This window comes from Epinephelus fuscoguttatus, linkage group LG15, assembly GCF_011397635.1.
Source record: "Epinephelus fuscoguttatus linkage group LG15, E.fuscoguttatus.final_Chr_v1".
Lineage (NCBI taxonomy): Eukaryota > Metazoa > Chordata > Actinopteri > Perciformes > Serranidae > Epinephelus > Epinephelus fuscoguttatus.
This window is the reverse complement of record NC_064766.1, coordinates 1,287,868-1,300,667: the sequence shown is the minus strand read 5'-3', so window position 1 is coordinate 1,300,667 and position 12,800 is coordinate 1,287,868. Positions and strand designations below refer to the sequence as shown.

Here is a 12,800-nt window from a genome sequence, read left to right as displayed (position 1 = left end):
CGCATGACAGATGGGTAAACAACTTGTCAGACAGGGAACTTACCCACCCAGAGAGAGGGGTCTTAGCCAAAGGACTGGACTTTGCCGTGACACCACAGCAATTACCTATAGTTGATCTGATCACAGCTACAGAATCAGCTATAAGGAAAAACAACTTGACAGAAACCGAAGCCGAGCAGCTTAGGTTAAAAGTGTCAGCAGCTCTGTCCAATGCTAATCCCGCACCCTCCAATCTCACTACTGAGGAAAGTTTATCAATATGCATTGTCCCTTCCAAAAAGCCATGACATCCCTGAGCAAGGATCCAAACATTAAAATCCTTCCAGCAGATAAAGGGAAATGTACGGTAGTTCTTAATAGATCTGACTACCACAATAAGGTCTCTACATTACTCAGTGATACTAACACCTACGAAACTCTGAAACGAGACCCAACCAGTGGTTACAAGAAAAAGACAATAGAATGCCTACAAAAACTACAGAAAGAGGGCACCATTGATCGCCTACAATATCACCATTTGTACCCCCAAGATACCATCCCGTGCATATATGGGCTCCCCAAAATTCACAAAGAAGGGGCCCCCCTCAGACCCATTGTCAGCAGCATAAACTTGGTCACATACAACATTGCCAAACATGTAGCCAACACCCTGGCTTCCTTGGTGGGCAATACGCTCCACCATATTCAAAACTCCATGAAAATGGTTCCAGATGATACCATGGTATCCTATGATGTGACCTCCCTGTTCACTTGCATTCCAACCATGGAGGCAGTGTAAACAGTCAGGCAATGGTTGCTACATGACAACACCCTCCACGACAGAACCAAGCTCAGTCCAGATCAGATATGCCAACTACTAGATCTCTGCCTGAGCACTACCTATTTCAAATACAGTGGCAATTTTTACAGACAGAAAAATGGCTGTGCCATGGGCTCACCAGTATCACCCATTGTGGCTAACCTATACATGGAGGATGTAGAATACAGAGCCTTGAACTCCTTTGAGGGAACAGCACCAAGCCACTGGTTCAGATATGTGGATGACACATGGGTTAAAATCAAAACTCAAGAGGTGCAAGCTTTCACAGAACACATCAACTCAGTGGACAGAAACATCAAGTTCACAAGAGAAGATGTTAAGGATAACAGTTTGCCCTCCTTGGACTCTGACGTACACATTACAGAGGACTAGGGTTGGGACTCGTTAGGATTTTAACGATTCCGATTCCTTACCGATTCCTTCTTAACGGCCCGATTCCTTACCGATTCCTACATTATATTCATTATACTTGCTATACTTAAACAAGTATATAATAAACACAAATGCAATCACACTAATACAAAAACTTTATTCTAACTGTTGCACACAGTACAATTAGATGAAAATACACATTTGTGTGTGGGGTGTATTTCAGATTTAGTATCAGTCTTGTATCATCTCCCTGAGAATATATAACAACAAAAGTGATTCTCTGATTTCTACAGTAACACTATTACCTCAAATTATCCACAGCAATGTACTAAAAAATACTTATATGCATTCATGCTTGGGCACTGTTATTTACGTGACAACACCTGAACAGAACACACACACATTGGCTGTTTGTTTCTACCTCTCCCCTCGCTGGAAGCCTCTGCCTTGATTAAACACTGAAAATTAAATAAAAGAGGGAGACAGGTTTTTCCTATTTTATCTTATTTTGTTATATTTCTCCCTCTCCCCTCGCTGGAAACCTTGGACCCCCGCCGCCCGCTCCCGTCTCAAACACGGAGGTCTCCCTCTCCGCTAAGCACCCACGGCGCACGCCCAGCCTGTTAAATAGCCCATAATCATAACAACTGTGTGACACAAACTCAGTGCTTTAGTAATTAAATAATGTCGGGTTTGGACAGAAATATGCGGCCCGTGCCACACTCTAATGGAAATGCATGTGAGGTTTTTTTTTGTTTGTTTTTTTTGTTTTTTTTTTTCCACACAATCTAGCAACCGGTTCTGGAACCGGAACTTTGGACCTGGTTCCAAAAAAGATCCGGATCCCAACCCTACAGAGGACAGAGGCCTCCACTTTGGGGTATACAGGAAACCCACTCACGCAGACCAATACTTACTGTTTGATTCTCACCACCCACTGGAACACAAACTAGGTGTTATAAGGACCCTACAACACAGAGCAGATAACGTACCTATCAGTACTCAAGCCCAAGGGAAAGAGCTTGAACATCTGAGGGAGGCTCTAAAAACTTGTGGTTATCCCAGTTGGACCTTTGTGAACACAGCAGCCTGTTCCAGAAAGAACAAGGTGGGTGATGAAGAAAAGAACAAACACAATAACATTGTCATCCCCTATGTGTCTGGGGTATCTGAAAAACTCACCTGTTGTACGCTGTCCAGTGCAGTGAGGAATGCCCAGACTTGTACATTGGTGAAACAAAACAACCACTAAACAAACGCATGGTCCAACACAGAAGGGCTAACTAGACTCAGCTATCTATTTACACCTCAAAGAGAAAGTACATTCCTTTGAAGACAGCAATGTGCACATTTTGGACAGGGAAGACAGATGTTTTGAAAGAGGTGTAAAATAAGCCATCCATGTGAAATCGGAAAAACCATCTCTCAGTAGAGGAGGAGGTCTGCGACACCACCTATCCCCCACCTATAATGCTGTCCATTCATCCTTGCTCAGGAGATTTAACAGTTTAACCTCTAAAAACAATAGCTGTTCACAAATGGCCTCATGTGACTCTAATGACTCCAACGACCACCAGTGCAGCAGGAGTTTCAACGACCGTCGTTGACACACCATTGGAGCACTAACGAACCAGTGACATCATTGGCCTCCTCAGAGGTTAAACACCTGGGTTTTTCCACACCAGTTTGTCAGACTAGTTCCAGCCTAGTCACACAAGCATGAACTGATGAAGCCTCTTGGATAAGAGGTGATATGTCTTCTAAGACAAAACTAAATCCAGTTGCGTTCGATTCAGTTGCCTTGAGATAACTATGACCTGGATAAATGAGAATATCCACAGGCACATGCATCATGCATTCTTGTTCAGGGTATGGCCATGGCCCTCGTGCCCTCTCAATTTGGCCTTGTACCTTTGAAAAAAATATCTGCCCAAAGGCTACAGTGGCCTTGATGCCCCGCCTGCACTGTCCCGGGTGATGTTGCCTTTTTTTTCTCTTCTTCTTTCCTGTCAACACTGCTTTGACACCTGTGTCTTTTGAGAAAAAAAAATGCGTCTTTTGATGACATTCTGGATTCTTATTGGGCAACATCAAATGAGACGATGCGTACATCACCAGTGGTGGGTTTGATTCGAGGCTGGCATGAACCGCTCGGACGGGCTATAACAACAGTTTGACTCCAATCTATCACCGCCCAGTGCCCGGGCGGGGATTGGTACCGAGACCCGGTATTAAACAACCCAAGGCAAATTTAATCAAGACCGTAATAATAGTAAGCTCTGCCATTATCAGCGTTACTTTTTTAAAGGTTCGGTTTCATCATCATTCTGCAGCCTCTCTTCTGCTCTCTGCACGTCAGGGCTGACCTCCTCTTCACAGCGCGCGCGCGCACACACACACACACACACACACACACACACACACAGAGTGAAGTCAGACAACAGCAGAGAGGCCGCGGTGCAGATGAAGGGAATATAACTTCAACATTACTCTAGTTGACGACAACTATGCTTATTACTGTGAGGAAGTGCAATAAAACCTCTGCCAGCCAAGCCAATACTTTATCAATACATGTGATCAGCATGTAGAAAGCAATATTTCAACCCGCTCTGTCGTTGAAATATGATTCTCTCATTCACCGCTATTATGATTTACAATCGCGGTCAACACAAGCACATTGCGCTCGCGAGGCTAACAGCAAAGTGTTAAAGACAAACTAAAATGAAAGCTGTCTGTATGTAGGCTAACACTTTATCTGAACATGTACCTGAGGCAGCCAACCTGCAGACAGTGAGTGTCCTCAGTAGAAGAGGGACAGAGACCAGGACGAGTGACTGATACTGATGTTTGTCTTCATGCTGAGATAACGTGACTTTCTTCATTCAGTATTATGATGTCAGGAGGAATATTTATATTCCAGTGAGATATTATTGGGTTTTAAATAGTGACTTTGTTGTTGTAAACATTACTGTTGCTGCCAAGGACTGTATAAAACTATATCCTGTGTAACTGACCTATAAGGAAAACATCAGGAGGTGAGGTGTGTGCAAGTGTATGTGTGGAGGAAGAGGAGAGAGGGAGATACTGGTAGATAGTGTTTCTTATTAGATACTGTTAATGTCACTTATTATGCTTCTGTGGATTGATAGGTCTTTTTTAGTCTGTTTCTGCATTATGTTGACGAGGGCCATGCCTGTATATATAGATATATACTGTACATGTATGCAAAAATAAAGTGAATTGGTTGCTCGATGCTAAAAATGTGGCCCATCGAAGTTATCTGCTTTTGAAATGCGGCCCAGTTGAAATAGTAATTGCTGCAGTTTGCTGTAGTTTGTTTGTTTGTAAGCTATCTAACAACACATCAAAAATAATTGTAAGCCAGTCTTATTCAGTGAATCAGTTTATCATGTACACTCAAAAAATATTTAGGTCTAATATTTAAGATTGTTTGCGTATAAATACATAAACCTGGTTGTTCTATATTTAAAACACATTGGGTTTATTAGTACTATTAAATAAATCACATTATTAGTTATTTTACTCATTATTATTACTTGAGCTTGTTTTATTTATTCATTTCACAGATAGTTTTATTTTATGGCCTTGCTGCCCTGGCTTTTGGCCTTTGTGCCCTCAAAAAATGGACAACATGAAAGGCCAAGTGGCCTTGCACCTAAAATGATAAAATTCCAGGCCTGCTTGTATTCCATGGGTGTTGCTGTTCTGTGACTTCTGCAATCTAGTAGTGATTCTGTCACTTCTCTGTCTCTCTCTCATTTTTTTAAAAAAATCTTTATTTTCCAGTTTACTTACTGTCTGTCATCTTTCTCCCTCCCTCTGCTCTTGCTGTAGGTACGTACCAGGGTCAGTGGACTGGTGGGATGCGTCATGGATATGGCGTGCGTCAAAGTGTTCCATACGGTATGGCCTCTGTCATCCGCTCACCTCTACGAACTTCACTGTCTTCCCTCCGCAGTGAGCAGAGTAATGGTACAGTACTGCGTGACAGCCTATCTGACAGCCCTGCTGGTACACGAGGTGGATTTGTACTCAACTTCCACTCAGACGGAGAAGGTTCAGAAAAAAAGAAGGGACTTTTTCGCCGTGGCTCCCTCTTTGGGAGCCTTCAGAGACTACGCAAATCAGACTCACGCTCATCGATTTCCAGTAAACGCAGCTCAGCACACAGTGACACCACCATGAGCCGCATCAGTTCAAGTGATGCCAACTCAACTATCAGCTATGGAGATGGAGACTTGGGTGATGATTACCTGCCTCTGGAGGACAATGTGGATGCCACCACCACTGAGTCTTATATGGGAGAGTGGAAAAATGACAAGCGCAGTGGCTTTGGTGTCTCTGAGCGCTCCAATGGCATGAAGTACGAAGGCGAGTGGTTGAACAATAAGCGCCATGGCTATGGCTGCACTGTCTTTCCTGATGGCACCAAGGAAGAAGGAAAGTACAAGAACAATGTGCTTGCCCGGGGCATCAGAAAGCAGCTGATCCCACTGAAGAACACCAAGACCAAACAGAAGGTGGATCGAGCTATGGAGGGAGCAGTGAGAGCAGCAGCTATTGCCAGAACTAAAGTAGAGATTGCCATCTCCAGGTAAAATTTTAGATGTTCAATCCTCTTAGACAGCAAAAAAATTTCACCCTCTTGGTTTTCTGCTTTTATATGAAAAAGGGTGCCGTAGAGAGCTGACAACTGTAATGGGGCATATAAAGGCCCTTGGCTTGACTTGTACTGTAGATGCTGCATTTACATGGTTAGGCATCTTAAACCCTCACACCATGAGGATACCTCTTGCTCTTGACATTACTGAAAAGAGCAGTCAGATGATTAGACAGGTTGAAAATAAGCCTCTACGTTAGTCAGTCCTATTTGGAAAAGAAAACAAAGATGATTTATTCATCCAACCTAGCTAGACAGTGGATCTCCTTTTTTTTTTACTTTGAGCTGTACTTTCTATAGTTATGTGTACAACACAGTAATCAGTCTTTACGGTGTTCATTCACTGCATTTTGAATAGTTGTCAGTTTAGTCCAACATCTTAGAGCTCAAATGAGTAATAAAGGATACAGTGTGATACACTGCTATATAATCAGCATAGTAAATGAATGAATAAATGAATTAATAAATAAATAAATTAATTAATTCTTATTATTGTGCAAGCAGTCATGCTTAGCCCACATGGGCCTACAAAACACCATAACATCAGAGCAAGCTACAACCAGAGTCCAGCAAACATAACTTCAGACAGCATTAAAAGGATAGTATCATATATAATCAGAACTGAAAAATTTAAAAAAAAAAAAAAAAAAAAAAAAAAAAGTACTAATTAAACAAACATTCTTGCCCTCTCTTCCAAGCTTGAACAACATTGGCAATCTTAAATTCAAAATTAAGAGAATGGAACTCATATTTTAAGTTTTCCTCCAGAAAATTGTTGATGATGGAACAGCCATCAAGAGAAATTTGCGGTACAGTATCTTGCTCAAGGATACTACGACATGTTGACTGGAGGAGCCGGGGATCGAACTGCTGATCTTCTGATTAGTGGATGACTCACTGTGCCTCCTGAGCCACAGCTGCCCTCCTAAGCCACAGCTGCCCAGATATCAAAATGTTCAACTCCTTAAGGACGTGTGCTATCTTTTCTCATTCTAACACTTTTCACTGATGACACCACCCACCATGACCATCACCCGCTTTAGACCCTCCTGCCTTTCTGCTCTTACAAAAAATTCTGACTTAAACGCCTGTAGCAGCCACAATTCCCACTCTTCGTACACAATTTATACAACAAAACTTTGACATTTTTGTCCTTTTTCAGATGTTGTGCCCATTTTATCAATAGGACTTACATATTTTGAATTACGTGCCCCAGTGCAACAAGTAATCCGCTTTCTGTTCCTTTGCTGGTAATATTACATTCTAAGCAAAAACCCCAACTTAGAGACTTAGAAAGATTTCTCAGTCATTTTTATTTTATTCACTCAAATGACATGTCAACATCTTGAGCACAGTCTTGGGAGGCACAAAGTGAATACATTTCAGCAATACAGTGTGCAATTTTTGAATTTGGATGTCTTTTTCAAGTAGTACTTCTCTGGGTCTTATCAGCAGTTCTACTGAACAATGACTCAGCATTTTCATGCCCCAGATACTGGTCCACATTCTGATTGGCTTCTGGCTGGTGTGTCTCATTCTTTCTCTTGTCCTATCTATCTGTCTGTCTTTCTCTCTATCTGCCTGTCTTTCTCTCAGTTCATTTTTTTATGCCTCCGCACCAGCCATAGCTGTGGTCAGAGCCATTATGTTTTGGGGTTTTCCATCCATCTTACCTTACCACAGTCCGTCTGTACATATATACAGACGTCCATCTGTTCCATTCTCATTAACGCGTTATCTCAAGAATGCCATGAGGGAATTTCTTCAAATTTGGCACAACTGTCACTTGGCCTTAAGGATGGACTAAGTAGAATTTGGTGGTCAAAGGTCACTGTGACCTTGTGTCTGTCTCATTTCATGAACGTGATACCTCATGAAGACCTTCCCTTAAATTTGACACAAACATACTAGGACTCTGGAATTAACTAATTAGAATTTGAAACTGTGCTGATTGTGTAGATCTTCTGTGCTGTGGGGGGAAGGTGTTTGTGAAGCATCCTTGTTTTCACATACATAAATAAAAGTGTGTGTGTCTGTGTGTGTGTGTGTCATGGTGATTCACTGTCCCTCAGGTTATGGCATGCTGATACGTATTGGGTAGCAAGATACGTTCTTCTACAAGGAGTATTTTTAATTTTGAGAGGTCATTAAGCTCTTTGAAATCTGAAATTAGTTCGAGTTGAATAGAGTTGTTAACTTGTTAAAATGAGCACTTATTTTATTGAATTTCTTACATGGTAGGAGGAAGAACATCTCTGTCTCAGCCTCACCTGTCAAACAATGGCCACATATTCTGTTTTTTATGCCTGCACACCAGCGATAGCCATAGCCAGAGGCATGTTGTTTTTGAGTTGTTTGTCCGTACGTACATACTTTGTCCATGCATCCAAAAAAAAAAAAAGTTTTTGGCCAAAACTCAAAAATTCTCAAAACCAATAGAATATCATGATCGGTCAGCTTATTGTGACACTACAATAGTCTGCATAAAACATTTTTCTGACCATTACTGAGTGTCACATTTCAGGAACAGAAGGGGAGATATTTGGTCTGATACTGAATTGGTAACACTGTTTTTCGGTGTCCACAGATTATTTACTGATAATCAATATGAATTTATATCAAACAGATCAACATCACTGACATTTATAGAATCAACTGAAGAAATTTCAAACTCTAAAGGTCACCAAAAAATGGAGTTGGGTTATTTATTGATTTTGAAAAAAGCTTTTTGACACATACTTTGATGATATGGGGTTAAAACATATTTAAGTAAAAGGCAACAATTGGGAAGTGGGGAGAGTTCTCCTCATTATGTTTGGACATTTCTTGTGGCATCTCCCAGGGGTAAGTGTTGGTAGGTAATGACAGTAGCTTACAACAACATTAATGAAAGCAATAATATTATAGTTATAGTTCTGGCTACTGTGGTACAATATGTTGAAAGTATATATTAATATCTGGCAGTATACATATGTGACAATAATAATCATATGTGTATAATAACAGTAAAAGAATGACTAATGATGGCAGCAGCAGCAGGAGGCATCTGGCAGGACCATGGCAGCAGCACAACCACACACGTCACGCTGTCCAGGCACCGCTGCGATATGAGTTAATCTGAGAGACACAAAGGAGCACAAAGGCTCCGGGGAAGAAGCTGAGTTAGTGACATCCAGAATGGCCGAGTTAGCGAGATGCAGTAATAGGATACGAGAGAGAGAGAGAGAAGGAGAGAAGGTGCCCGGTGTATTATAGGGGGGTCCTCCGGCAGACTAGGCCTAAGTCAGCCTAACTAGGGACTGGTACAGGGCAAGCCTGAGCCAGGCCTAACTATAAGCTTTATCAAAGAGGAAAGTCTTAAGTCTAGTCTTAAATGTGGAGACGGTGTCTGCCTCCCGGACCGTAACAGGAAGATGATTCCACAGGAGAGGAGCCTGATAGCTGAAGGCTCTGGCTCCTGTTCTACTTTTGGAGACTTTAGGGACCACGAGTAACCCTGCATTCTCAGAGTGCAGTGTTCTGGTTGGACAATATGGCACTATGAGCTCTCTAAGATATGACGGAGCTTGACCATTTAAAGCTTTATAAGTTAACAGTAGGATTTTAAATTCAATTCTGGATTTTACAGGGAGCCAGTGCAGAGAAACTAAAACAGGAGAAATATGATCTAATTTCTTAGTTCCTGTTAGTACACATGCTGCTGCATTCTGAATTAGCTGGAAAGTTTTTAAGGACTTACTAGAGCTACCTGATAATAGAGAGTTACAGTAATCCAGCCTTGAGGTAACAAAAGCGTGGACCAATTTTTCTGCATCTTTTCGGGTCAGGATAGGCCTAATTTTCGCAATATTACACAGATGAAAAAATGCAGTCTCTGAGGTTTGTTTTAAATGAGAATTAAAAGACAAATCTTGATCAAATGTTACTCTGAGGTTTCTCACGGTAGTGGTAGAGGCCAGAGCAATGCCATCTAGAGAAACTATGTCATCAGATAAAGACTCTCTGAGTTGTTTGGGGCCAAGAACAATAACTTCAGTTTTGTTTGAATTTAACATCAGGAAATTGGTGCTCATCCAGGTTTTTATGTCTTTAAGGCAGTTACGGAGTTTAGTTAATTGACCTGTTTCTTCTGTATGATTGATTTTATTGTGATGTGATTAAGGGGCCTGTGATCGATATGAGGCGATATCATCTGCCTATTTAATACAACCAGCCATAAAAGATAAGAACAACACATAATTAATAAGTGCAGTAAAGTTTACTTTACACTGACTAGACTTACACACATAAAACAGCACATGGGATGAGTTAAGCGGCGCTGGCCTGTGATTGCATTACCTTTCTTCTTCAGCAGCTCTTTCCACCTGGGAAAGGCTACCCCGATGTTGACCCTTGTTTTTGAATTCGCCGGTCACATTGCCTTTTTGATTCCCTTTTGCGCTTTCTTGGCAATGAGGATTCCGTCTCCCGTGATGCTACATATGCATGATCCTGGATTATGCTCATAGAGTGGGACTTTTTTATGCTGCAGTAGTGCCGGGGTAGTAGCGAAGTGCCTCTTGCTCCTCTCCTTCGGCTTCTCAGTCACACACCACTGGCCTGGCTCTCAATGAAAACGCCAAAGGCGGGGCCATTCCCTGGTAGTGCTATATGTCCCTTGCTGGCGGATGTATTTTCAAGATGGCGAAACATTATGGAACCCCCCAAACAACTTACCCGCCCAATGTACAAACAAATCTGAAATTCTCCTTTTACGAGAATAAGTCAGATTATTGGTGGATGTAATAATATACCAATGATGACATATTCATGAATGCAGACATCGATTTTTGCCAATAAACAACTGAAATTGCTACACAATGTCCCTTTAAGCATGTTTACACTGCATAAGGTAGCCTAGCACCTAGCAGACTTTTTTTCCCCTCTAGTCATAGCTTAACAAATTACATGTAACATTATTATTTTTATTACTCACTGTTGGTTTAAGTCACTGCGTCTCCCAACAGAACAGCACGGTTGAATTTCAGTCCGCATGAACATTGTTTTCAGTCTACCATTGTTGAAACAGAGCGGCTGATGTTGCTGTAGTAAGAAGGTAGTGGAGTGAGATGTCTGTCCAGCCAGGGAACCTTGTGTCCTGTTTTATCTCGTAATGGCATTGTTCACACACACACGCATGTGTGCTGTATGTTGACCTGTATTTTCTCTAAAATCGATAATATTGCCACCCTGCTTATTTATTCCCGAGGATATATCATTATCCTCCTTGTCTTTTTCCTGGCTGCTTGCTGTCTGCCTGCTGTGATACAGTGATACAGATTTTTTTTTTTTTTTTTAAAAAGGCGTATCCTAAAGATCATGATATTATCAATCAATGTTTTCACTTTGCATTGATGATCTTGATCATAGTGTGCAGTTTTGTATTTCTATATGTGAAGTGAAGCTGCGGAACAGGTTGAAAGTGTAGCTTAAGGAGATACAGGGTAGAAGAAGGGAATATATATATATGTTTATGGTATGTTGGTGTACACATAAACTGGAAGAATTGTGTGTAATCATGTTTTGTATGTTCTATATACATTTATTCATTCATAAAAAGATATCAGACCAAGTTGATTAAGATTCATTTGTAATGTTATTTTTTATTTTTTGTAAGTCAAAGATAATTAGTTATATATACATTTAGACCAATTTATAAAAAAGTCTAAATTGTAAGACATGGAAAACGGCACCTCATATCGTACTGCGGTATTGGGTACGGTTAACATTACCATGTGCAATAGCCAGTGTGGAAATTACTATGTCTTCATTGCTTAAAATTGCTGCCACTATGTCTCTCGCCAACTTACTCATATTCACTGTGTCCTTGCTGCAGCATCCAATACAAGCATACAGAGGAAACACAAGATGGCACAAGTGCCTTGATGATGTCAGATTTCATTCCATATATTCTGACTTTAGTTAAATATATTCAAGGTTCGGGCGGCACGGTGGTGTGGTGGTTAGCACTGTCGCCTCTCAGCAAGAGGGTTGCCGGTTCGATCCCGGTTGTGGGAGCCCCGGAGTTTGCATGTTCTCCCCATGTCAGCGTGGGTTCTCTCCGGGCACTCCGGCTTCCTCCCACAGTCCAAAGACATGAAGATTGGGGATTAGGTTAATTGATAACTCTAAATTGTCTGTAGGTGTGAATGTGAGTGTGAATGGTTGTTTGTCTCTATGTGTCAGCCCTGCAATAGTCTGCCGACCTGTCCAGGGTGGGCACCCCGCCTCTTGCCCAATGTCAGCTGCGACCCTCAAGAGGATAAAGAGGTTAGAAGATGAATGAATGAATGAATATTCAAGGTTTGTTCCATATATTCAGACATTCATTCCATGTATTCAAGGTTCAGTCCATATATTCAGACTTGAATTCAATATATTCGAGGTTCATTCCATATATTCAGACTTTCATTTAGTATATTCAAGGTTCATTCAATATATTTGAACTTTCATTTCATATATTCAGACATTCATTCCATATATTCAAGTTTCATTCCATATATTCAGACTTTCATTCATTCCATATACCAAACTATTCAAACTATATATCCCTGGCAGAGGTTGCTGAAAAAGCTCCCCAGTGGCAAGGCACTGGATGTGGAAGAAATTTTGCCCTGAGATGCTGAAGGCTCTGGACACTGTTGGACTGTCTTGGCTGACACACCTTTTCAGTGTTGCATGGAGGTCGGGTACAGTGCCTGCAGAGTGACAGACAGGGTTGGTGGTTCCCATTTTCAAAAAAGGGGACCAGAGGGTGTTCTCCAACTATCAGGGTATCACACTGCTCAGCCTCCCGGGAAAAGTTTTAAGTTGTCAAACCAGGCACCACATGTCTCTACACCCCCGCCCGGAACCGTCAGACCCACCGAGACCGTACATTGTCCGGTT

The 12,800-nt window shown here is 41.5% G+C and overlaps 1 protein-coding gene across 3 annotated transcripts in view; it reads left to right on the top strand.

The window, feature by feature from the left end:
* LOC125902800 (junctophilin-1-like) overlaps positions 1 to 12,800 on the top strand; it is a 160,532-nt gene that overhangs the window by 88,503 nt on the left and 59,229 nt on the right. For all 3 annotated transcript variants that reach the window (XM_049599413.1, XM_049599412.1, XM_049599414.1), the window contains exon 2: positions 5,048 to 5,807. In XM_049599413.1, the coding sequence (XP_049455370.1) occupies positions 5,048 to 5,807 (760 nt within the window). The remainder of the gene's footprint in view (positions 1 to 5,047; positions 5,808 to 12,800) is intronic.